The sequence below is a fragment of the Lipophrys pholis genome, assembly GCF_963383615.2.
Source record: "Lipophrys pholis genome assembly, chromosome: 14".
Classification (NCBI taxonomy): domain Eukaryota; kingdom Metazoa; phylum Chordata; class Actinopteri; order Blenniiformes; family Blenniidae; genus Lipophrys; species Lipophrys pholis.
Window position 1 is genome coordinate 16,235,029 of NC_137633.1, and position 23,887 is coordinate 16,258,915.

Genomic DNA, 23,887 nt, shown 5'->3' on the forward strand with positions numbered 1-23,887 from the left:
GATTTGTGTGAGTTCACATTATTGGGAAAAAAATGCATTTCCACTTTGCAGAATCATTCGGCAGCCAGACTGAACTATCAGGCAGCCCTATTCTGGAACTCACACCACATGTTTGACAACCCTGCTGCAAGTTCTCGGAGAAAAGCTCTCTGTCCTGTGCGGGATGGGCGGTCACTCCTCCGTTTCTCCTTATAAAGGCGCAACTGCGGACCTGTTGCGCACCGATCCAGACTGCCACCCCACCACCCAGCGCCTGTGAACGTCTGCCAGTCTGCAGCTTCCATCCCGAGTTGTGTGAAATGATGGACTTTAAAGCGTTCGGGGACGAGTCCTCCTCAGAGGGGGACGCGGAGGACCTGGACAGCGTGAAGGCGCTGACGGAGAAGCTGAAGCTGCAGACGCGCAGACCGTCGTACCTGGAGTGGCAGGAGCGCGTGCAGAGCGGACCGTGGAAGGACGCAAACGCCGCGGATCGTCCCGGTTCCGGGGAGCAGGACGTGTCCGTGCCCACGATGTTGAGGAATGAAAACTCACAGCTGGTTGTGCGCAACATCTGCGGCTTTGACACAATTGATGACGCTTTGGAGTTTCTGAGAAACGAACTGGTGAGTTTATTTAATTTCTACACAAAGTTATTATAAGGAAAGACATGATAATAATCCAAAAGCTAATACTTCAGTAATCACATGTAAAAGTGTCACACCCATTCCAGAGAACTAAGGTTTGTCTTCCCCCTTCACTTCCAGGACAGATATAATCTCTTCAGGTGTCAGTGACTTGCTCTGCAAGAACACTTGCCCTTCTCCAAGTGGTAGCTTGTCGGGTTTAATGCAGCTCTGGGCTTGAACACTTAATGTGTCACACAATAGATTGGCTGTTTCCTCAAAGTCTCATTCTGAGACCCATATATTCATCATGCCGGTGATTTACATGCTTTGATTAGGAAATTAAAACTATCACAAGAGCCATCCGCATACTTTCTCACAAAGGCTGTTGTTTTTCCACCTTCAACCTGCTATAACCTTTCGCCCCCTCCGTCCCCACCCGCTCTGCCCTCAGAGGGAGATGCAAGTCCAGGACAACAATCTGGCCCGTCAGCTGATCCGCCTGCGAGGGGAGATCCACCGGCTCAAAGTGGAGCAGGTGTGCCACCGTCACAAGGAGATGCTGGACGACGCCACGTACGAGCTGGAGGAGTGTGGCGAGGAGTCGGACCTGCTCTGTGACATCCCCATGAAGGCGGCCTTCGCTCTGTCCACCCCCCTGAAACATCTGGGCCTCACCAAGATGAACATCAACTCCAGGCGCTTCTCACTGTGCTGAAGCCACAACACCCGGGGGATGTTCCCGGCGCCCTCTCCCTTTGTGTGCACATTGTTTGTGTACGTTTTCCCTTCAGGAGGTGTCGGGTGGACACAGTGACGAGTGGCTGTCAGCCACTTAGACAGACCACTTCAACATGTGCCTTGGCCTGATATTGAGCAGAAAGCAGACTTGTAGGGACACATTTAGTCCATAGTGCGGTTCCTATTAAGACTGTGTTGTACTTTTTGCACAATGCAAAAGCATAGATGATACTAAAAATCAAGGAGGAGTGGGCATTATGTTAAATATCTTGTAACACGACTATTTAGTGTAGTAAAACTTGTACACAGAAAACGATAGAATATTAGTACATTTACAGGGAATTTAACTCAGTATACTTCAAATCAGTCATTCAGAGATCATGACTCCAAACTTGGAGGTGATAAGATAATTACCAGGGGAGGTACTAGGAAACCATAGAATTAGTCATTTGACATCACTTTATAAAAGTAAATACAAAAGTTGACCTTTTGGTTAAACAAGCAGTGATGGAGTTATCACTTTGTTTTTATCAGGTCGTGACCTCAATGCCTTGGAAGTCAGAATTTGATAAAAAAAAAATCAAAGACTATGATTTCACTTTATTCAGTCGGATCAAATGAAGATCTGCGACACACAAAAGCAAACAGAATCAATTAATAGAAAAAAAAAACCCCACTGCAGCTACTGGAGCCTTCATTGGGGCTGCTCCCTCAAGCAGTATCCTCACAGGAAGCAGGGGGTCACCCTCCAGCATTTTTACACCTCACGCACCGAAAATATCTTCACAGCCTCATCGCTGCAGTGACAGGAACCAGGACTCTGTGCATGATGCATTTTGTTTTCCATGACTGTGTCCAGACGCTGCAGAGCACAGACTGCTCTGCATGGCTCGGTCTGACCTAATGTAATCTGCTGCTCAGGCGGCCAATGGAATGAATAGTTAGACTGGGTTAGTCGGAATACACGGGCCTGACATAGTTTGTTCAAGGTGTATTAGAATGTGTTGCGGTTTTGTTAAATGTATGAAACATTTTTTGAGGTTTTTAGAAACTCTTTGTACTGTAATACAAAAGTATCTGCTTTTCATATGATTGTAAATCCAAGTTGCCTTTAACTAGAAATTACTGTAGTTTTTCCCCCAAAATTCAATTTTTGAAATCGCTTTAAAAACAAGTCAATGTAGAAACAAGTAAGACAATCTAAGCATGTAAATCCACTAACACAGGGACAAAATGTGTGTGAACAGTCCTACCCTCAGGATATATGACAATTTTCCTTACTAATTTAATGGAAAAAACAAAATTTCTGTTAAAAATTAATTGAAATGCATGCATTTGTTTTTTTCTCCTTGATACAGGCTCCTATGAATATAATCCAGAGCAATAGGAGTTGATAAAAACCCTTGTTTATCAATTTTTGGAAATTGCCTCACAAAGAATGAAGATTCAGTAACACGTTGCCCATGTTCGCTGTAAAACACAGCGCTAAAGAAAAGAAAAGAAAAAAAAGCAACGTAATATTTTGAATAAAGAATGAAACTAGAACTTAATGTTCGTCAACATGTACACAGGTTTGCCTGATTTTGTAAAAATGTGTTTGTAAAAATTAAGCTGTATTATCTTGTAAGTAACTAAAAGCATTTTTAAATAAAAAACAATGTGACTATATATTTCTCTGGATTAAATGAAATTATTATATGCACAAGCTTCTATTACTGTGATTAAAAAATAAGTTTATTATTTTAATTAATACGATTACTGGACAAAGAACACAAGTTTTAGGTGTTAAAAAACAAATTTGTCAGTGAGATTTTGAATTTCGCGTTTGTGATGAAGTGATGTGTTACCGTAAAGTAACTATTTTTGACAGTTACTATCGTTCTGTTATTAATTATTAGCATTCAGTCTATGTCTCATAGCGACAAGTATTATGACTCAAAAGTTATTTTATTTATTTTTAGTGCGATACACATCATTACAGTGAAGTAGAACAAGGATTTTTAAGCTTTTAGTCCGCATATCTCAGTAATATATATTGAAAAGCAAAATAATCTGACAATAAAATGTGGTTTTTCCTCACAAAATAAACTATTTAGTCAGTGCCTAAAGTTCAGCTATAACTGTAAAGTTATTGCTTTAATACGAAGTGATATGATTTAGAAGTTTACTTTGGGTTATTTCAGGATATTTTGTTTATCCAATCTGGGGTAAATGTCATTACATGTTCCATTAGTTCCATCCTCAGTCCCAAGGCCGCCCGTTCACAATAGTGTCTTCTTTCCCTCCACGTGATGCTCGTGGCCTGGTGTGATAGCCAAACATAAGAATGGAGCCCCAGAGGGCTGTGCAGACCCACAGACATTGTGGGACATAATTTGTTTAACAAGAAACCAAATATGCATTGGCAGAGTGAGGTCAATGTGTGAAATAGGAGCACAGCGAGAAGACTTGAGATGATGATAATGTGTCATACGTCAGGTCACTGACGACCTCATATGCGACATGTGACCTCAATACAGATCAGGACGCATGGAAATGAATACATAAATGTACAGAGGCTCAAGTAATGCACCTCGAAGCCTTCTTCTGAAGTCAATACTCTTAGAATAAAGAAATGCAGACTTGTGCTTTTCAGGCCACTATTTGCCCTGCAGATGGTCTCCATTCAACTTATTTGCCACACCACACCATAGAGCGCTGATACGGCAGTGTAGATAAACAGGCTGCATTGAATAATTTATCTTGAAGCAAAACAGAGCGACACGATACACGTGATTAAGCATCGCGAGCAAAACAAAAGTCTCACTCACGGTCAGAAAGAGGTCAGCACCTGCAGAGAGCAGCAACGCCGTCGGAGGGCTGCTGGAAACCTTTCTGCCTATCGGCAAGATCTCAGTTAGATTGCGTAACAGAATGTGATTTCCAACCACATTTGGAAGTAGTGACAACCGAGGTCGAGAGGAACCTAGGAGTAAATTTGAAGCCTCGTAAGGCCTGGTGGTACACGGAACACAGCAAGGCTTTCTTTAGCAGGTGCTGACTGATGAATGGTATCAATCATAGTAATAAAGAGTTGTTGTGAAGAGACACTCTATGGGAAACTCAACACAGAAATCCCCCATGCCCGGACTCGAACCGAGAACTTTCTTGCCGTGAGCTGAGAGTGCTTACCACTACTCTATCGTGCATTTTTTTCTCTCCAGTCATCTTCATAACAGTGAGCTCTATCGCACAAACTACAATCAAAATTCTGTCACATCGTCTTCGATTCAACCTTCGTGCTGCAATGGAAAAAGAGTAAACTTCAGGTGGTTTCATATCGAGTGTGACTGTGTTTAGCAGTCTTATAAGCATACGTTTCTCTCTATTTCCTGTGATGTTTGGACCAACATCCTGCCCATGCACGCTGTGTAGCAGCAGCCGTTCACCACAATAGAAGCGCTGCGACCCGCAGCTATTATAGGCGAAGCTGCACAAAAACTCTACAGCATGGGACTGAGCCACTGGAAAGACTCTATATTTGACTGAAAGACACCATGTTGTGCCCGTGTCACTAGTTTTAGAACAGAAAGGCCCTGTTGGAGAAGAACTACTGTCTCACAACTTTTAAGATCAGTCTGATCTCGTCAGAAATTCGACATCTTTTAAATAACTTTCTTTTCCACATTCATGATGCTCCACACCTCAAAGGTCAGTGATTCACACTGCAAACAGAGAACACACAATCTGTCTCAACGCCTACCAATAAATCCCACACATTTAATTGTATTTTTGTTTTTTTTTCCAACTGGAACATTTACACCTTATTTCCCACTTTTGGGAAAGATATCGTTGTCCTGACCCGCTTTACTGTGGAGCCTGAAACGTTGCTCGCACACAGCTGCACGCCGAGCACCTGTTGAAGGCTTGCAAGAGCAACCCTCAACCTTTCAACGACAGGAAACTCTCTGGGTCGCGCGCGCGCGCGCGTGTGTGTGTGTGTGTGTGTGTGCAGACACCACAGCACTCATAACACTGATACTTATAATAAGAGGAGTGGATGATGACATCTTCACACCCAAGCTCCACTGGTTAAAAAGGTTCTTGCTCAATAGACGCTTTACCAAAATGAGCATTTGATTTTTAGTGACTCCAAATGGCGGGACCTGAATGTTGACATTAACGGACGGTAGAAGAAGAAATACTTCATAATTCAACGGGTGAGATTTACATCCCTGATTGTTTACTTTAACAATTTAAGTTTGAAGGACAGAGAAATGGCTGGATGTCAGTATTGTGCGCCATATTGTGTTTTGATTTTGAGCATGTAAAAATGGACAAATGAAGCTAAATAATAGTGAAATAGTGTGTTTCCTTGGATTAAATGTATCTCTTGTTCCCATTTGTGTTGCATGGTTAAACGAAAAGATTATAACATAAAGGCTTGTGTGATCATTGTTAATAGAAACAATTACATTACAAATGAGATATGACCCCATAACAGACATGTAATAATGTAAAGTGTGCCTACATGTATGGGCTAATGTAGTAACTGGGTGTGGTTTCTAAGTTAAAGTGAGACACACCGCATTCATTTCAACTGTGAAATTGTAAACTTGGAACAAAAAAACCCCCCATGTGATTATATTTTTAGGTTTAGTAAGTTTGACTTTTGTTACTCCTTCTGAAGGACTTACTGAGAATCAACAGTGTCAGCTGAGAAAAAGCCTCAGCTGCTCATCATAAAGCAGAGGGCAGCCCCTCGGTGGAAAACTCTGACTTGTGTGACTTCTTAACAGCGTAGGAGTGCTGATAATTCAGAAAAAAGTCCTTCTTCGTACCCCGGTGATCCTCCGGCGATTGGTTCTTTGGGGTCTTGGAGCGATCAGTGGCGGGTTTGTTATTGCCGGGTCAGGCCTCTCCAGATCTTTCTCACGGCTCTGAGCCTTTGGGACAGACGGCTGCTGCGATTAGCCCACTGACCCTGTTCCACGGGGGGGCCCAATGGGAGCCAGGAAAGCTTGAGAAAGATTGTCCAAAGAGTGCAGCAGAATAAGACCCGACACAGAGCACGTGCAGACGCTGGATTATAAGTGATTAACATTGGTGCACTTTTTTTGGCTAATCGAGTCTGAATCAGAGCTGTTCGGGGCTTTAATATGCAGCTCTGCACAACATGTGCTCACACGTGGATCCATTGTGTTTGATTGCTGTCTGTAAGTTTTTATCCGCACTTCAGACCGAGTTTCATTTATCACTGATTCTCCATTTTGAGGCAAGGCCCTCACACGCTTTCAACTATGGCGGTTTCCAGAAATACAGAAATTCAAATCTGTTGCAGGTGCTTCTGACACAAGTGTTGACTAAATTTTTAAAATAAATTTATCATTAAAAACAGTTTTGACCCTATTCGGGGGCAGGCGTAAAGCTTTGCTACAAACAACATAAATCAATGCATTAATCATGCGACTAATACGCATCACGTTTAACAGGAAAACTCCTGTTAATATAATCTACCTGCCAGTTTTCAAGCACAACTGCAAATGAATTACCAAATACCTAAATCCATGCAGCGTCATTTTGTCAACGCACTTAAACTTCAGATACTACACCACACATAAACCAACAAAGGATTAAATGAGACACTCCACACATTGTTGGCATAAAGGAGTTTTACACTTTTGAGCAATGGCGTAAAAAAATGGTTTGGCTTTAAAGGGTTAAGCATTGAAATTCTGCATGTGATGTTTGACGTGTGGCATGGTTATCGAAAATGTGACACATTAAGCAACAAACAAAATCAAGCGGTAATAATTTAACATCACCGAGTAAAATGAACCATTTTCTGTCTCTTTTCTCATATAATGTCCACATGACATTGACAATAACTTCAAACACTTTCAAACCACAGAAAAGATGGGATGTAACTGCAGCTCGGACTACTCAGACGGCGACTGGATCGAGAACTTGGACGAAATCTGTGAACACTGCAACTGCCCTATACCGCCCCAGTCAGACAATCCAGTAAGTACGCAAAACTGTGTGCGCAGTATTTCTACATCAGGAGGTGTCAAACTCATTCCCTTTGTGATCGCAGTTGGGCTGCACCAGTATTGCATTAAAAAAACAAACGATTTTAAAGTTTGTGAACTCCTCGATGCCACACATTTCCTTCACAATGTGAAATCCTGTCTGCCATGTTGCTTCTCTACCTCACTGCTGGCGTGATGCAGGTTCGGCTGGAGGATTTCTGCGGCCTTCAGCGAGCATGTTCTCGAACACTCTGTTTTACCGGCGGCGACGATTTCTTTGTTGCTGTGTCAATATTTCTCAATTAAACAATGCAACTCCCTGAAGATAAATGTGGGCCCTGGCGGGCCACTTCTGGCTTGCATGTCTCACATAATGTGTGACTGAAGACATAAACTACTTTCATTCAAATGTTTTTCAGTAGAGCACAGGTCAGATGTATTGTTTTCATTTTGTCGTGAATACACCTCCGCTATTCTAACTTTGGTCGAGGTTCTCACTTTACATAACTGCAGCGGAAGTTCTCTTTTGTTTGTGTATAATTAAATACAAGCATTACTACTCCATTAGTGTTGTTTGTTTCCGCTCCGTAGGTTAGATGTACCATTAGATTAGACGTAGAAGAGAAAACCACCTGTGTGTGGCACAATACAGTGAGACAGTAAGACAAACACTTCGATTTAGGGTCATGATCTGCATCCAAATCTAGAAGTTTCTCTTGCAGATCTGACTTTGGTTCTTTGGTAAACTGAACGCAAGTCTAATCTTGTTTTTCTCTCTCACCAGTACACAAATCAGCTGATCCCTTATCCATCACAAGGTTCCCCTCCTACATCCCCTTTACCAGGTAACAAGGTGGACTGCGTTATTTTCCTGGTGGTTTGGGTATCTGCAGCTGTGCGTGTGTGTTAAATAGCATTGCTATGGAACTTGAGGAAGTGGGTCAAATTAAATCCATTGGTAATTATATAGCCTAAAGTCACACATTGGCTTCAGAGGATTTAACAACCAGAATATATGATACTCTTGATTTGGATCAGTGAAACCACACAATAAAACCCTTTCATAGGTCCAAATAGGGTGTGAAAGTGTAATTGGTAATATGGATGAATGTTATAAAGCATTTTTTTCCACCATGTTTTTTTTCCCAATGAATTCAGTCAGTACTGTTTTTTGTCCCATGGCACACAGCAAGCAAGTATAATAGTATCTTTCATTATGAAACATTTTACATAGTATTGTTATTTTTTGCTGCTCTGTTGCTTATATGAGCTAACTATATAAGCAGTGTCAGTTTACCGTCATCTTCGCCGTGCCATGGAGCCCCACCATTCTTTAACAGTGTGAGCATGCAAAGAGCAAAGAACAGGTCATTTAGCAAAATGTATCAGATAGCAACATCGCTTTCATCTACGCTCTCACACACGCCACATCCCATATTTGTCCATGAAAGTACAGAAACTAATGAGCGTACGCTGGAATTCACTGCAGCCTCTTGTGTGGTCGATGGAAGCAAACTGTGCTTACTCCCGTAATCAAGGAAAAACAACAAATCTGCTCCATAGATAAAGCTTCCATGAGCTCGACCGTTTGTGTGGAGAAATGCGGCTGTGCACTCAATATTAACAATAACAAGCAGCCGTTACAAATCTGCCACTGCAGCACGACTTGGCGGACCAGTTTTAAACTTATGTCAGAAATATCAATTATAGCAGAATTCCAACCGCCAGTTTATAATATGCACCTTTTCTTCTTGTAGACAACCTTGTGGTGGCCATATACAGCTATGAACCAAACCACGAAGGAGATCTGGGCTTTGAGAAAGGAGACAAACTCAAGATCATCAACAAGTAAGCTGACAGAAACCTTCGACACACACCAAAACATAACTCACAAGTAATTTCACGAGCAAAAAGGGAAAAAAATAGAGAGCGATCAGATACAAGCTATACATCCTTCGAGTGTAGGGCCTTCTGGTTTCCTGGTGGTCTGTGATGGCACCTGTACTGGTTATCGTGTTCGAAAGTGGGATTCATTTAGCATCAAGTGTTGATTTCTTAGAAGTAGAAAACAAGGATTTGAACAAGTTTGATAAATACTAAATGACAATGCTTAGGCGACAGGGTATTTCCGACACTGCAGCTCTTTTCAAGGAAATGAAAAGCCTCGGCTTATTGATACACATGGACGACCCAACCTTGCAATAGATCGCGTCTTGATCGTAGATAGAACAGCACACATCCAGAGGTCTACAGAAGTCCACGTATTGGTGGGTCACCACTGTTTTTGGCAGCGATATCAACCTTGTAATCGTGACTTTGTGACTGAGCAGTGTCGGAGAGCTGAGATTAATCTTCTGATCGGCAGACTTGTAAATGACGTCGTGTTACATTTCTTGTTGATTTCATGTCAACAACAAGTGAATCAGTGTTAAAAATAGCCAAAACATCTGGTAAAACAAGCTCAATGTGGATCTAGTTTAGGTTGCATGTTACTGTTAAATGTGATCTGGTTTTACATCAGAACCCTAAAGGATATAAAGTACATCTGTATAATGTTTCATGACGTTCAGTCCTTCCACCATTCCTATAGACTTCGATGGAGTTCTGGTTGATATATTAATCATTAATTGAATAACACGGAGTACAAGCTGACATCACGTCCTCTGTCATAGTTCTGGAAATTACAGAATGCCCACTCATATGAAGAGGAGTTCCCTTCTTCTTTGGTTTTAATGCTCATTTCAACACAGCCTAATCACATTTATTTAACTCAACATTTATCAAATAAATGTAACATTCTGTGGTTAATAAATATACATTTGTAGGACTATTTCCTAGTTTAGGATTGAGTGTTTTAAATTTAGAAAACCAATTATAAAATCTGAATTAAATAATGACTGTTTGAAGAACACCCTCCGATGGAGACTCAAAGGTTTATTGAGGTACATATAATGTTGTGAAGAGGAAAATTCAGCCGTGTCTCTTTACTCTGTGATCTTTTTAAAGGGTGATAATGGCCATTTACCAAGATCCCTGTCGCCTTCTGAAAGTTCTCCCTTTCTGTGAGGCATCACGGACTTATGAACTAACTCATGGTATCACCGTTGCCTCTTTTGACCCCCAGGGATGACCCAGAATGGTATTTGGCCGAGTCTCTCATCACAGGCCAGCGGGGCTACATACCACACAACTTTATCGCAATGACCACAATGGAGACTGAACCGTACGTCACACGGGAAGCAGAACGATGGCCCCGTGTCACTCAACCCCGACACCATCTCATCTCATACAACGCAAACGTCCCAGAGGGAAGGGAAGTGGTTAGTTCAAAGTCTGAAGCGTATCTCGTGTTTGCGCTGCAGGTGGTTCTTTAAGAACATCTCTCGAAACGAAGCCATGCGGCTGCTGCTCGCTCCCGGGAACACGCAGGGCTCCTTCCTCATCCGAGAGAGTGAGACAACCAAAGGTGAATTAATCTCTGTGGCATTTTGGCAGTACTGATCTTCTGTTTTGTTTTTTGTTTTTTCACAAGGTGGTTTTCTCAGCAGTGTGTCTGAACATGGCCTTCACAAACATTAACAAAAAAATGTAACCAGGGGAAACAAGTTAGATTGTGCTCGTTTTGACTAGTATCTTCTTTTCCCCTTAAGTCTAATTGTCTCATTGTTTCTAAAATTAGACCCATTTCCCAGAAGACCCACTTCCTGTTTCCTAATGTGCCTCATGCATTTGATTTCAGTTTAGCCTTTCTGCTAAAGATAAATATATCAGTAGACACTATTTCTATTTATACTAAAGATACAGGACAAAGACTGATTACTCCACCGAGGCGTGTCGTTTGTCTAATGCTAAATATGAAAATCATTGTTCTACTTATCTTGCTTACCTCATTATAGATAAGTTGCAGAAGTGGAAAGAGAACTAAAATATTCTACTCAAGTAAAAGTACAATTACTTTGATAAAATGTTACTCAAATACAAGTAAAGGTATCAGTAAAAAAAAAAATGTACTCAAATAAAAGTAAAAAGTAGCTCGTGTGTGTGTGTGTGAGTGGGAGAATGGTCTCTCCCGAGGACCACAAGAAAGTAGTTGTTCTTAATGAAAGGAACTGCTTTACATATTAAATTGCAATGACAGTGAAACTGTAATTTTATAACTCTAAATAGTTCAAGGTCACAAGTACTGTGAAACTGTGCTATGCCTGTTGTGCTGCAATGCACCATGGGAGTTTGGGTTGTTGGGATCTAAAATGCTGTTACTGTGGGTTATATTAGTCTTGTAGTGTTGTTAGTTATTGTGTTTTGTTTTATTTTTGTGATTTAGTTACTGTAGTTATTTAGTTGGTGGAGTTTACTGTAGTTTATGAATTATAATGTTGCAACCGTGAGTGCATAGTGTTGTGTATTTCATCTGGTGCTGCCACGGTGTTTCTAAGTGGGTACGCCAAAAAAAACCAACATGTTGTTAATAATTACTGGCACAAGAGGAATTTCCCAGTTGCAAGGGTAACATGACACCTGATGCAGAAGTATATTCTTGGGCAAATATGGCAGTTTGATCTTCTTCTTTTTTTTTAATTAAGTAACAAGCACATTAGTCATTGTATTGTAAATACAGTACTTTTATAAAGGCATACTCAAGTAACACTACTTAATTTTGGAATGACACAAACAAAAATACTCAATATCAGTATTGCAAGTACATGTAATTTGTTACTTTTCACCTCTGACAAATTGAGCCAAGCTTAAAGCGTCAGCCTTACTGAACTGCTGACAAGAATAAAACTTAGTCAACTCAGCAGGGTTACAAATATTCACTTTGTTGCTGTAATTCAATAGTATTTCTCTGGACCTCTAAGAGTATTGTTCATAGGTACAATGTATTCATGACTGAGTACCCCCACAATTAATATAAATGTCCTAAAGATTGAACTGAATGTTTGAAGCAGTTTAGTTTATTTTGTAACAGAGAACATTTCTGATTTATATCCACTTTATTTTATAAGGTAAATTTACATTGCATAGTTTTTATTTCTGAATAGTTCTTCAAATATTGGCGAAATTTCGAGTTCTGGAGAGAACTATATATTGTGATGAATATTTTCTTCATAGCTTGTTTACGGTCAGTATTATTTATACCTCTTTAGCTCAGCCGTACTGAATATATAAGAAATGTATCATCCAACATGTCAATAAAACCATTTCTAAGATGCACTATGAGCATTGCTCAGATTAGATTAAACTGAAATTTTGAACAGTTAACAGATTAAGTCCACACGCTCTCCACTTTCTGTTTGCTCCAGGGTCGTACTCCTTGTCTATCCGAGATCTGGACCAAAACACAGGTGAAGGAGTGAAGCACTACAGGATCCGCAACATGGACAGCGGAGGCTTCTACATCACAGCCAAGATTTCCTTTAACTCCCTGAAGGAGCTCGTCCAGCATCACTCACGTGTGTGAACCTTTCGACCCTGACAAAGTGCTTCTCACTGCTGTGATCTTCATTCATATGATTTTGTACTTTGTTTTCTCTCCGCGTCCTCCAGGAGATGCAGACGGTTTGTGCACAAAGCTGCTGAAAGCGTGTCAGTCGAGGGCGCCACAGAAACCCTGGTGGCAGGACGAGTGGGAGATTCCCCGGGAATCTCTAAAGCAGGAGCGCATGCTTGGAGCTGGACAGTTTGGAGAAGTCTGGAGGGGTGAGCTTATCAATCTGTGGTACTTCAGCGTTTGCAGGTTTTGCACAGAAGCTGACTTGCTCAGTTATTTTTTTGCATCTTTGACTGTGCGTCGACCAAGGAGGTTTCAAAAGGGTTTTTCCGCAGAGTCTGCAAAAGAGTTTTCTCATCGTCGACTTGTTTGGGCTGGTTAACTGAAGAATGATTTGTGGTATCAACCCTGTTACGCAACATTGCTCAAACTGCATTAATCTGGCTTTTGTATGAGGACATGAATCAGAGGAACGGTTTCTAATGATACATGCAGGTTAAATAAGGAGAACAAAGTGTTTTCATCAGAAGGGTGTTCAGAACACAGATCAATCCCACAAGCCCATTCCACTTCACCGGCACGGATAATTACCCCACTATATAAGAGCCACACGTGACCAACCATCCACTTTCTATTTACAACATGTCTCTCATGCAGTCTGGAAACTATGCTTGTCCTTATTTTCATCCAAACATTGGTAATGTGACATGCTTACATAATGGGAACGACTGTTTTTTCCACATAAGTTGACATGAAGGCATCTCTGTGATATAGAAACACGACACGAATGCAAACAAGATTTCCATTGCTGATAAAAGAAATGGGAGGAATTCTCTGAATAAGAAACGCAACATGTTCCTAACATCGCTGCGCTTCGAGCAGGGTGTGTGTGTGACCGTCGGTGCTGAGGGTAAAACTGGTTGGTTGTGGATTTGGCTGACATGGATGTGTGGGCGTTCGTGTAACAAAGCTAGCGCTAGATCCTGTTTGCATGCGTGTCATGTGGGCCTGGTTAGGCACATATTAGATCCCAGCTGGGAAAAGTGCTTGTGTTTGTAGTTCTCACAGGATCAACTTTACGCATCGACTTTTACAGTAAATTCAATTACGGTATGCAGAATAATACTAGTTTTGCACATAAATATTTCCAACTAAAAAGCTTGCTTAGCCAAAAATGTATAGTTTAATTTTGTTAAAGTAATAAGTTAAAGTGTTCCTGAAAATGTCATCCAGGCATGAACAAATATTTATTCAGTAATATTATTTGTTGGTATAGGTATTTTAAAATAGAAAATAAGTTTACATAACCCATATAATTTGTTGGTATTGCAAGGAAATGTTAACTGACTTATAGAAGTTGATTACTTTGCACACCCAAACCAATAATTACTTAATTATGTGCTCAATTGAAAAAGTGTGCCTACTACCCAAATCATCTACTTGTTTATTGCAAAAAAAAGTAATTATTTGGAACAGAACAGATTTTTGTTTTAAAGTGCTTTCTGATCATGATTGAATAATCTGAAGTCCAAAAGAATTAAACAATTTAATATGTGTAATTGTGCTTTAATTTAAACATAAACTTAGATTTTGTTTGTGTGTCAACTCTTTCAACTGTTCTCAAGTAGCTTGCTGGGAAATGATCTTCTAAAGAGAATTCCCTCAATCAAATCTCACCGTCTGTTTCCAGGTGTCTACAATAATGACAGGAAAGTGGCGATTAAAAAGCTGAAGATAGGCACGATGTCGGTGGAAGCTTTCCTGGCAGAGGCCAACATGATGAAGAACCTGCAGCACCGGAGCCTGGTCCGCCTCTTTGCTGTTGTCACCCAGGAGCCAATCCTCATCGTCACGGAGTACATGGAGAACGGTAGGTGGAAATCATTCTTTTACAATCTAGAGAGAAGATATATAACTCAGTTTAGTTCAGGGACAGTATTAAGCTCCATTCCATCTCGACAGAAGGGCATTTTGCAATTTACAAAGAAAAATAAATAGAATTTTATGCCTCCTGGTGCAAAATACACTGAAATGTCACAAAAGCAATTCGTCTGTTTGTGGCTTTTTTGTGGCCTTCATGCATATTTTAACATATTCTCCAAGAGTGACTTTGAATTAAAGGCAGCAAGCTTTCATTCGCTGATCTTCATTTTTAAACTCATACTGGCTGGATTGAAACCTCTGACGGGTTGATTTCAGCTCCAAGGCCGTATGTTTGAGACCTCTGACCTCATGCTTTTTATTATTAGGTTAGTGATACTGCACCGTCGAGTGAGAAATCAAGGTATTACTGGAAGAGGATGACAAGAAAAAAATAAATGTGGTCTCCGGGTTTTTCCGTGATGCGAATGCACATTTGAAGGAAAATTCTAAAGAAATCCTCCTGTAATCATACCAGCTCATTTCCGTTCACTGCTGAAATATGCCCGAGCTTGTCTGAAATGATTTTTTTCCTTAATCCTCCGCCCCGTCACGGTGAACACCACAGACAGCGTCACTGTGCCTGAAGCAAACACAAAGACAAGGTGTTGTAAGTGGGTGCAGTGGCCCAGATGTTCAGGATCAAACATGTTGATCTCTTATCGGACTTTGGGTGAGAGCACATGCTCGAATAAAAGGCCGGGCTGCTTCGTGTGCTTCACTGAGTCATTATCTTTTTGCGTGCACGTCCTACTCCATTGATTCTGGCGGATTATATCAGTGTGTTTTGATGACACGTCCCTTGCTGGTTGTCAGTTGCACATTACTGGAACTCTACGGTGTAATCTTCACCTGTGATTGCATGTGAAATGCAGCTGTATGCACAGGCCTAAATAAAGGAACCACAACAGCCCATGACCCGCACCTCTCTGAGCATGCTGCACTGCTGGAGTGGCTCCAAGTCTGATAGGCTATTTTCAGCTTCTCCTCATGATCCCTCCTGTATCTGCTGACGTGCGCAAAAAATGTTTCAAAGCAAACGTGAACTTTCGCTTCTGTCCTGGGCCCCTCCAGACAGACGGGTTACTGGTGTTTACACATCAGGGGGAAGTCTCTGCTGGCCAGTCTGGGACAGCGGGTGTTAAAATAGGAGAGGGTGAATCACCACTTTATTGTTCTCAGAGACCTCTGATGATGCCTGGCTCTCCTCCAGACTATGATTCTCACATGCACTGACACATGGACACAAAAGCTGGAACAGTACACACAGCCGCAGCAGAAAAGAGAGTGCAGCTCCCGGTGAAAACAGAAATAAGGCATGCAATTGTCTTAAAGTGATTTCAGTACATTGGATTTCATTAGAAGGTTGGTTTCAGGGCTTGGAGGTCAGTCGATGTGGAGTTTGTTTGTTCTCCCGGTGCATACCGGGAGATGCAGGTTCAGGAAAGTTTCAGCAGCCTAGAATTACCCGAGAAATATCACCTGCTAAGCCTGACAGTGTTGACTGAACAGACCTGTTGTTTGACTGAGTTTACTTAAGTTAAGCACACTCTAACATTGAAAACTTGTAAAGAAGCACAGTGAAATACTTTGAAGTGCTGCTGTTTCACTCTGTCGCACTGTCGCTTCATACCAAGAAAAACTGGGTCTTTTTGTATGGCAGTTGCATGTTCTTCAAACACTTCCTTCCATCATTCGTTCAAAGATTTTGTGTTTGTGTAACTCTAAAGTGTTCATAGGTAAAAGTGTGTGTGTGTGTGATTGCACGACGGCAGGTGCAACCTGCCTTACGCACAATGTCAGGTGGGATCAGCTCCACTGAATTGGATACCTTAAGAAGAAATACATATATAAAAGATGAAGAGATGCTTAGTCTCTCTAAACGTTCCAGTTACCCTAATTGATAATTATTGTCCTTAATTCATCAAATGGAAAATTTCCTCCATTTTGTTTTTCTTTGCCTGCTCTCGCTGATAAGACGACCACACACACTCAGAGTCACACCTGCGACACCACCGTTAGGCTGTGAGAGAATACCAGAGCGCCTCGAGGAATCCAAAGCACTCTACACATGAAATCAACCAAGGCTGGAATCGAACATGGGGGAATTTACAATGGGAAGTTGTGACAACAAATTATTTAATCATGGCCAGTGGTGCAATAATTTGGGCCATTCTGAATGTAATAAAGCCAATAATATAATGACTTGCCAGTAGAGGGATGAAATTGCAAAGAATTTTCTATAACCATGATTGAGCGAGTGTTGCAGGGTATGTATCATTAATGAATGAATGTAAAGACCATCCCATCCATTAACCCGGTTTTTGATAAACAAACTGCACAACATTTATCATTACAATATTGGCTGCAGTTATTACATTTTCAATTTAATAACTTTTTACATTATTGGCAAAATACTAATGGATGACGTACCTTGTGACACTATTGTAAATCTATTCCATTATGGGCTTTATTACTTTGATTTTTACAGTATTGACCATTATTATATTGGTTGTTACAGAAGTGAAAGTGCTATGTCAAATATTCTTTTCATCTTAATAAATAAAAAACCAAAAAGGGCTCATGTTCACAGGAAAAAGAAAATCTAGCAATCAGTTGAACTATTCTGGATGTTTGTGTGTACAGTGTACGGTAGTGTCCACCGTGGTGGGTTGTTATTGGATTATGTTTCCCACCCCCTCAGTAAATGTGTGGTTACAGAGATTTACAAGAAGCCATGAATCACTGCCATGGCAGTAGTGGTAAATCTCTCTGTCATGATCTCTTTGCTCAGTAAAGATTTTTCCCACTCATATGAAACTGATCCTGTATCTTTTTGATTCTGACCTTGAGAAGCTTTTCAATTCATATTCACTGGGGTGGACGCTAACAAAATACAAAGCGAGATGCTGTCACAAACACAACAACAGCCTTGGAGCTGAGTTGAATGGCGAGCCTTTGTATGGTCCTCTGTGAGTAGCCTGTAAACCAGCAGCAGCGGTCCTGCATGAGACTGTGTCTTTGTCTGAGATCCACGTGTGAACGGGACACAAATGTCTCTTCTGTTGTCAGAGGGGGAAAAAAAAAAAAAAAAAAGGATGGCTCAAAGTTCCTGTCTTTTCAGTTTGTCCTGTCTTTTTTTATTATTATTATCAATGACCACAAAGGTGGAAAATACCAGGCGTGTTATCCTGGCTTCCCTTTGTGACCTTGACAAAGAGCCCGACTCTGACTCTCAGACTTCAAACGTACTCTTCCGGACTTAAGCACAGAAGTAAATGCCTCGTCTTTCCTGGCACGGTCATTCCTCTTAAACTATTTCCCTTGGTTTGAGTGGGTTGGCCGGTGTGCGGAGGTATTGTTCCACGCTAATCAAAGCCAACACAAAGTCAGATGTCAGAGACGATGCATCAACATGACTGCAGATTTGTGCACTTCCTTCAAGTGTTATGTTTGCTGGTTTGAGCGGCTATTCTGGGCATTCTCGTGTTATTTATGCCTGTGGGGAATCATGAGGTTCTGTTTTGTTAATGGAAACTCTCATTAGTCTTCCGAAGAAATCATTTAGTTTACAGGAATAACGGTGCCATTGTTGTTTAACCTTTTGAATGTATTAAGTGTGTGCATCAACTAATCTTAATCCTAATCTTTGCTGTTATAAATGAACCCAAACTATAATTTCAATGTGTTTTCCCACAGGCAGCCTGGTGGATTACCTGAAAACAACAGGAGGAAGCTCGTTGCCCATGAATACGCTGATAGACATGTCATCTCAGGCAAGACATCTCTGTTTACAACCAATGTCCCTGTCCTCTTATCTCCACACCGCTTTCATTCCAGTTAACAGATTCCCTTTCATGTCTTCTTTGACTTCCTTCGCTCAGTTTTATCCTACTGATCAGGAAACAGTTGTCATGAGGCTCACATTCAACACTAATCTCATAATAAGAACAGACCTGGGTGTGTGCGTGTGTGTGCGTGTATGTGTGTGTGTGTGTGTTATGAATGAATCTTAGTCTACTGACACAAATCAAACTGTATTAGTAACAATTAAACAAGACTAAGAAAAAGATCAATCGCAGGGTGTGCCGATAGCTTTAGAAATTATTTTTGAATCGCAAAGTTAACTGTGACTGTATGTCTCCAGCCTCAATGACACAACTTTTTATTTCATTCATCAGTTACAAAAGTTCATGCAATGAACTGACACTGGACTCAACCTGTAGCCTATATAAATCCCTTATGTCAGGGGTCTCAAATTCCTGGAATGCAGACCATGACAAACATTTAGGTAATACAATTTTATATCAAATCTAGAATGCAGTTTGGTTACTTCTCCCCGTGCCTGTGTTGTCTTTCTCTTGATAGTCTGGCACCACACCACAATCCAATTCAACTGTCAGTATGAATATGACCTCAGGGTTAGGACTGGTGTGATTTGGAGGTTTTGCCATAGGGAAGTGAATTGTAGTACAATTTAAATTTCAACAGCTAAAATTTGAATTTATTACTTCATGGATACTCAAACATGGAAAGCCGCATCGCCTGCATAGACACCTTCACACAGCACACTCACAATGTGACTCCATACAATAAATGTATTACAAATGCTCAAAAGAGTGAATTCATCTTCTACGCAGCCTGTTCCAAGCTGGATCAGATCTCATGGTGAAAAGGCCGGGATACAAACAGCACAGGTCGCCAATCCAGCTTAAACCAAACACAAACAGATTGAATCACACCTTAACCCAGGGTGACAGAGTCACTTATTAACCTCAAACAAATGTTGTAGGAGTGTGTAAAGGAACTGAAGAATTATATGGGGCCAATAATTCTAAGTCAAAGAGCCAGTCGAGTGGCAGCACTGATCTCGTACTTATCCTGACAGTAAAATCATACCAGCTGTATCAGTGTGTGACCTGGGTGTGTGAGGTCCATTATGATGGTAGATAGCAGGATGCGGTGATGAGACGATTGTCAGGAAAACAAAAAAAATCCTCTGCATGTTTAGTTTTTTTCATCTGCCGTGTCATGACCTGCTATGATATGTGTTAAAACACTTTCAGTTGCAGGGAAGTGAAAGGCAGAAAAGTATTTCATGTTAATAAGACACTGCTGTTTCCTGTTTTAGTTTGTAGTTATATTAGAAAATGTTGAACACTTTACAAAAACTCAGCTTGATAAATTGTTTTATAATGACATAAATGATACAGTATTAGCTCATAATTGAGGCACAAAAGTTAATTAATCAAACTGGGATTACAAATCCTCAAGCGAAATACGTAACATCGTCCATATTTCCTCTGGCCCAGAGTTTGATTCTTCTTTTTATTTTAAATTTATGAATGTAAACTGTTCAGAAATGAACTTTGACTTGCATGTGATGTTAGTGTGGGAATGGAAAACTTCAACCACAGGAAGACAGACTGATGTTTCGTCTTCTAAAGTGACAGAAGACTCTTCGTTTGCGCAGCTCAGCCTGGAGTTTATGCAGAGCCCTGTGGTGAACGTATTTTACAGAGAGAAGGCTTTCCAGCCAGTCGTCACGCACTGGTGACATCTGTGGTAAAAGTAACTCTAACCCTCATGTGTTGGGCAATAAAACCTTCAAGAGATTAATGACCTGGCTTTTGCTGCAGTATTGGAAACTTTGTCCACATCTGCCTACGATGTACATGTATGCAATCAAAAACGTTCAAATGACCGGTTGCTGCAGGAAGTGCAAACTTGATATCTGATTTAATAAGTGCTAAGAAGGAATTTGAAGAAGACTGGATCTTTCCTAACACAACCACATGAATGGTACTGATGGTGAAGAAGTGTTGGAGGTGGGCGTCATGACAACGGTGAAGGTTTATGAAACACACAGACATATTGTGCGTACATCTCGGGGTTTTGACAGACCCCGCAGGGCCGTCGGCACCCGTGTGTCACATTCTTGCTCCTGAACTATTCACCACCACTCCCACAAAATTTGAAACAATTTTCACATATTCCTTTCATGTGGTAGATTTTGTGGGAATGGATATTTTTGTGACTCACATCTGTTAACTCGTTCATTAACAGAAATATCAGATTCCATCAGAGGTGTGCAGTCACTAGGGCGATAAGCCGGATTTCACTAAGGTTAAAGCAGCACTGCTGCTTTTTGTACAAGGAAGTGGAGCTGCACAGACTGGCCGTGTACCTGGGTGGGTCTGGAGGTGAAAGGGTTTGAGGAACTGACCTGGGGAAGTGGTAAACTCCCTGGTTCGGTAATCTTTCTGTTCGATCTGTCCAACATACACAAATGTTTGAGTGTTGAAGCATGCATAGGTTGCACATAACTGGATATTTCAAGCTTGACGATGCAGACATACATGTATGTACAACATGACTTGCAGGACCCACTCATGGAAGCGGTTAACCAACAAAGTTAGGTGGCTCATTCCAGGTATCCAGAGCTACATCCTAACCTGTTTATGTTTAACATTTGCAGCATTTTGGCCCTCAAATATCTGTTGGGTCCCATGTTGTGAACCCCACATAGACGGCATATCTAGAAAACACACACACACACACACACACACACACACACACACACACACACACACACACACACACACACACACACACACACACACACACACACACACACACACACACACACACACACACACACACACACACACACACACACACTTCTCTAATGATGTGCTGCCCCCTGCAGGTGGCTGACGGTATGGCCTTCATTGAGGCGAAGAATTACATCCATCGAGACCTGCGAGCTGCAAACATCCTGGTTTCTCATGAGCTCATCTGTAAGATTGCTGACTTTGGACTCGCACGGCTCATCGAGGACAATGAATATACAGCCAGAGAAGGTAACAAAAACCTTAAGTATTATTACGCATACACATTATTGAAAAAAAAAAAAAGAGAGATGAAATATGTCCTTTGGCTCAGGTGTTCATGTCTTGACTGAGAAATAAAGGTTTTTCTTTCCTCCATAGGTGCCAAGTTCCCCATTAAGTGGACTGCTCCAGAGGCTATTAACTATGGCACCTTCTCCATAAAGTCTGATGTTTGGTCATTTGGGATTCTCCTGACAGAAATAGTAACATATGGACGCATTCCTTACCCTGGTGAATACATTTACTTTACCCTTTCTGTTGGACTACAAAATATGATTCCATTAATGACTTGTTTGGTGTGTACTGCTCTCTGACTTGTTGTGACTTGTTGTCTAGGTATGTCCAACCCAGAGGTAATCCAGAGCCTGGAACAGGGCTACAGAATGCCCAGGCCAGAAAACTGCCCCGATGGGCTCTATAATGTCATGTGTCAGTGCTGGCAGGAAAACCCAGAGGACAGACCTACTTTTGAATACCTGAGGAGTGTTACGGAGGACTTTCTTATTGCCACAGAGAGGCAGTACCAGGAATAGCTCTGTTGGAGCACAGAAAAATAAAGACATATACTCAATCAAACTGCAAGCCTGTCTGGAGGTGAAAGCCGGATTATGATGTGCTCATTGAAGAATGACTTTCCACAAACTTCTGTGGTACAAACTGAGATTTCCCAATTATGAGTGCTTTGTTTTTGCATGAAAATGTATCCTCAAGTTGTCTCTTAGTTATAAATCCATCACTTATGGAGCTGTGAACCTGCACCAGAAACAGCTGGATCGCAGCCAGCAGCAGAGAGCAGAGTAATCCCAGTCCTGTCTGAATAAACAGGGGAGTGTGTGATGGCGCTGAATAAGTAACTGCTCCTCTGGTGCTCATTATTAACGTGTAAATACTGTCAACTGCTTCTGCCACGATTTACCTCTGCACTGCAATGAATGTTTTTAAATGTTTCTGCTTACAGTAAAAGAACTTTTACGAGGTGTTTGCTGCTTGTTGCATTTAGAGGAACTGACAAAAAATAAAATGAAGTGGTGCAGTTGAGCAGTTAAATGAAAAACCTGGGAGGGGGGAAATCATGTCAAAGGTTCACAACCTTCCCAAAATCACAGGGAGCACGCAAGGTTTGCCGGCACTGAGATGTCAAAATTAAATTAGCTTATGGTGAAGAAGAACCGGGTCTGCATCCTCTCTTTGAGGCAAGCTGGAGAAGTTTGAGGAACAATATAATTTTGGAACCACTGCATTATGTTAGTCTGACAATATGAGTTTTGAAATCATAAATCTTTGGTCCTGCTCCGGAGCTTTCATTAAGTTATATCTAACACTGACTTGCTAGTGTAGTATCTCAAGAGTAGTTATATTCACTCGACCATTTTAACATGGACATGTGGTGTACATCCCTTTTGAGGCACACATACAACACATTCTGCAGTGCTGTTTTCATGACAATGGCAAAGTTCCTTTACTTACTATTAGATTAGATGGAACAGACCTGGACACTGTGCGAGCAGTGAGCCACGTGTGGCCCTCAATGTTCTCTGACAAGCTCATGAGGGGTGAGGGGTTATCCAGAGTACACGTTCCACACTGCATAGTTTATATATATGTGGGTGTACATTTACTCAATTTGCTGTGTTCAAAGGTTAAATGTTGCTAATTAACCCACTGCCTTTTATTATACACACACACACATATATATATATATATATTTCAAGCAAAATTAATGAGAAGTAGTTTACCTTTTGACCTTTTAAGATTTGGCCTCCTAAAGTAAATTGATTGCTCTCCCTTAGTCAAGAAGTATAATTTGGGATTATTTGGGTGCTGTCATTTGATTAAACTTTATTATATGTGAATATCTCCTAAATCCTATATATAAATAAAAGAATTCTCTAAAAAAAAATGTGACCCTTTGGTGTGGCATTTGCATGGCCTCTAGGTTTTCTGTGTGTTGCAGTTTTCTCCTTCGGTTCAAAAACATGCATTTGAGATTATAATGTGACTTTAAATTGCCAATAGGTATCTGTGTGATTAATTGTCACATTCAGCTGTATAAACTGGATTATATGTTTGAAAGATTATTCACTGTCTACCTTCCACTGATACAGCAATATGCCCTGCCTAGTACAATAGATCTTCATTCACCTGTCTGTGGTGTTATTGTAGTATTCGGTGTTTTGAAATACCGAATGAAACACAGAAACACTTCTTCTTCTTCTTCTTCTTCTT

At 41.0% G+C, this 23,887-nt stretch overlaps 2 protein-coding genes across 2 annotated transcripts; both read left to right on the forward strand.

Annotated features, from left to right (window-relative positions):
* The first annotated feature begins 47 nt into the window (after positions 1-47).
* On the forward strand, positions 48-3,047 carry fam167b (family with sequence similarity 167 member B). The gene is made up of 2 exons (XM_080479744.1): positions 48-605; positions 1,060-3,047. Exons 1-2 carry the CDS (start codon positions 300-302, stop codon positions 1,321-1,323), a joined length of 570 nt encoding a protein of 189 aa, XP_080335870.1. The 5' UTR covers positions 48-299; the 3' UTR covers positions 1,324-3,047.
* Positions 3,048-5,318: 2,271 nt separating this feature from the next.
* On the forward strand, positions 5,319-23,551 carry lck (LCK proto-oncogene, Src family tyrosine kinase). Its single transcript, XM_080479745.1, has 13 exons — positions 5,319-5,545; positions 7,237-7,349; positions 8,142-8,202; positions 9,115-9,205; positions 10,482-10,580; positions 10,720-10,823; positions 12,661-12,810; positions 12,905-13,057; positions 14,539-14,718; positions 18,468-18,544; positions 21,478-21,631; positions 21,761-21,892; positions 21,998-23,551. The coding sequence occupies exons 2-13, from the start codon at positions 7,242-7,244 to the stop codon at positions 22,192-22,194; spliced, it is 1,506 nt and encodes a 501-aa protein (XP_080335871.1). The 5' UTR covers positions 5,319-5,545; positions 7,237-7,241; the 3' UTR covers positions 22,195-23,551.
* The last annotated feature ends 336 nt before the right edge of the window (positions 23,552-23,887 follow it).

Excerpts from the sequence above, each read along its gene's own strand:
- fam167b (XM_080479744.1), top strand. The coding sequence starts at position 300 with ATGATGGACTTTAAAGCGTTCGGGGACGAGTCCTCCTCAGAGGGGGAC. Across the intron at positions 606-1,059 it reads AGTTTCTGAGAAACGAACTG|AGGGAGATGCAAGTCCAGGA; the intron begins GTGAGTTTATTT and ends CTCTGCCCTCAG.
- lck (XM_080479745.1), top strand. The coding sequence starts at position 7,242 with ATGGGATGTAACTGCAGCTCGGACTACTCAGACGGCGACTGGATCGAG. Across the intron at positions 10,581-10,719 it reads ACCACAATGGAGACTGAACC|GTGGTTCTTTAAGAACATCT; the intron begins GTACGTCACACG and ends TTTGCGCTGCAG. Across the intron at positions 21,632-21,760 it reads TGAATATACAGCCAGAGAAG|GTGCCAAGTTCCCCATTAAG; the intron begins GTAACAAAAACC and ends TTTCCTCCATAG.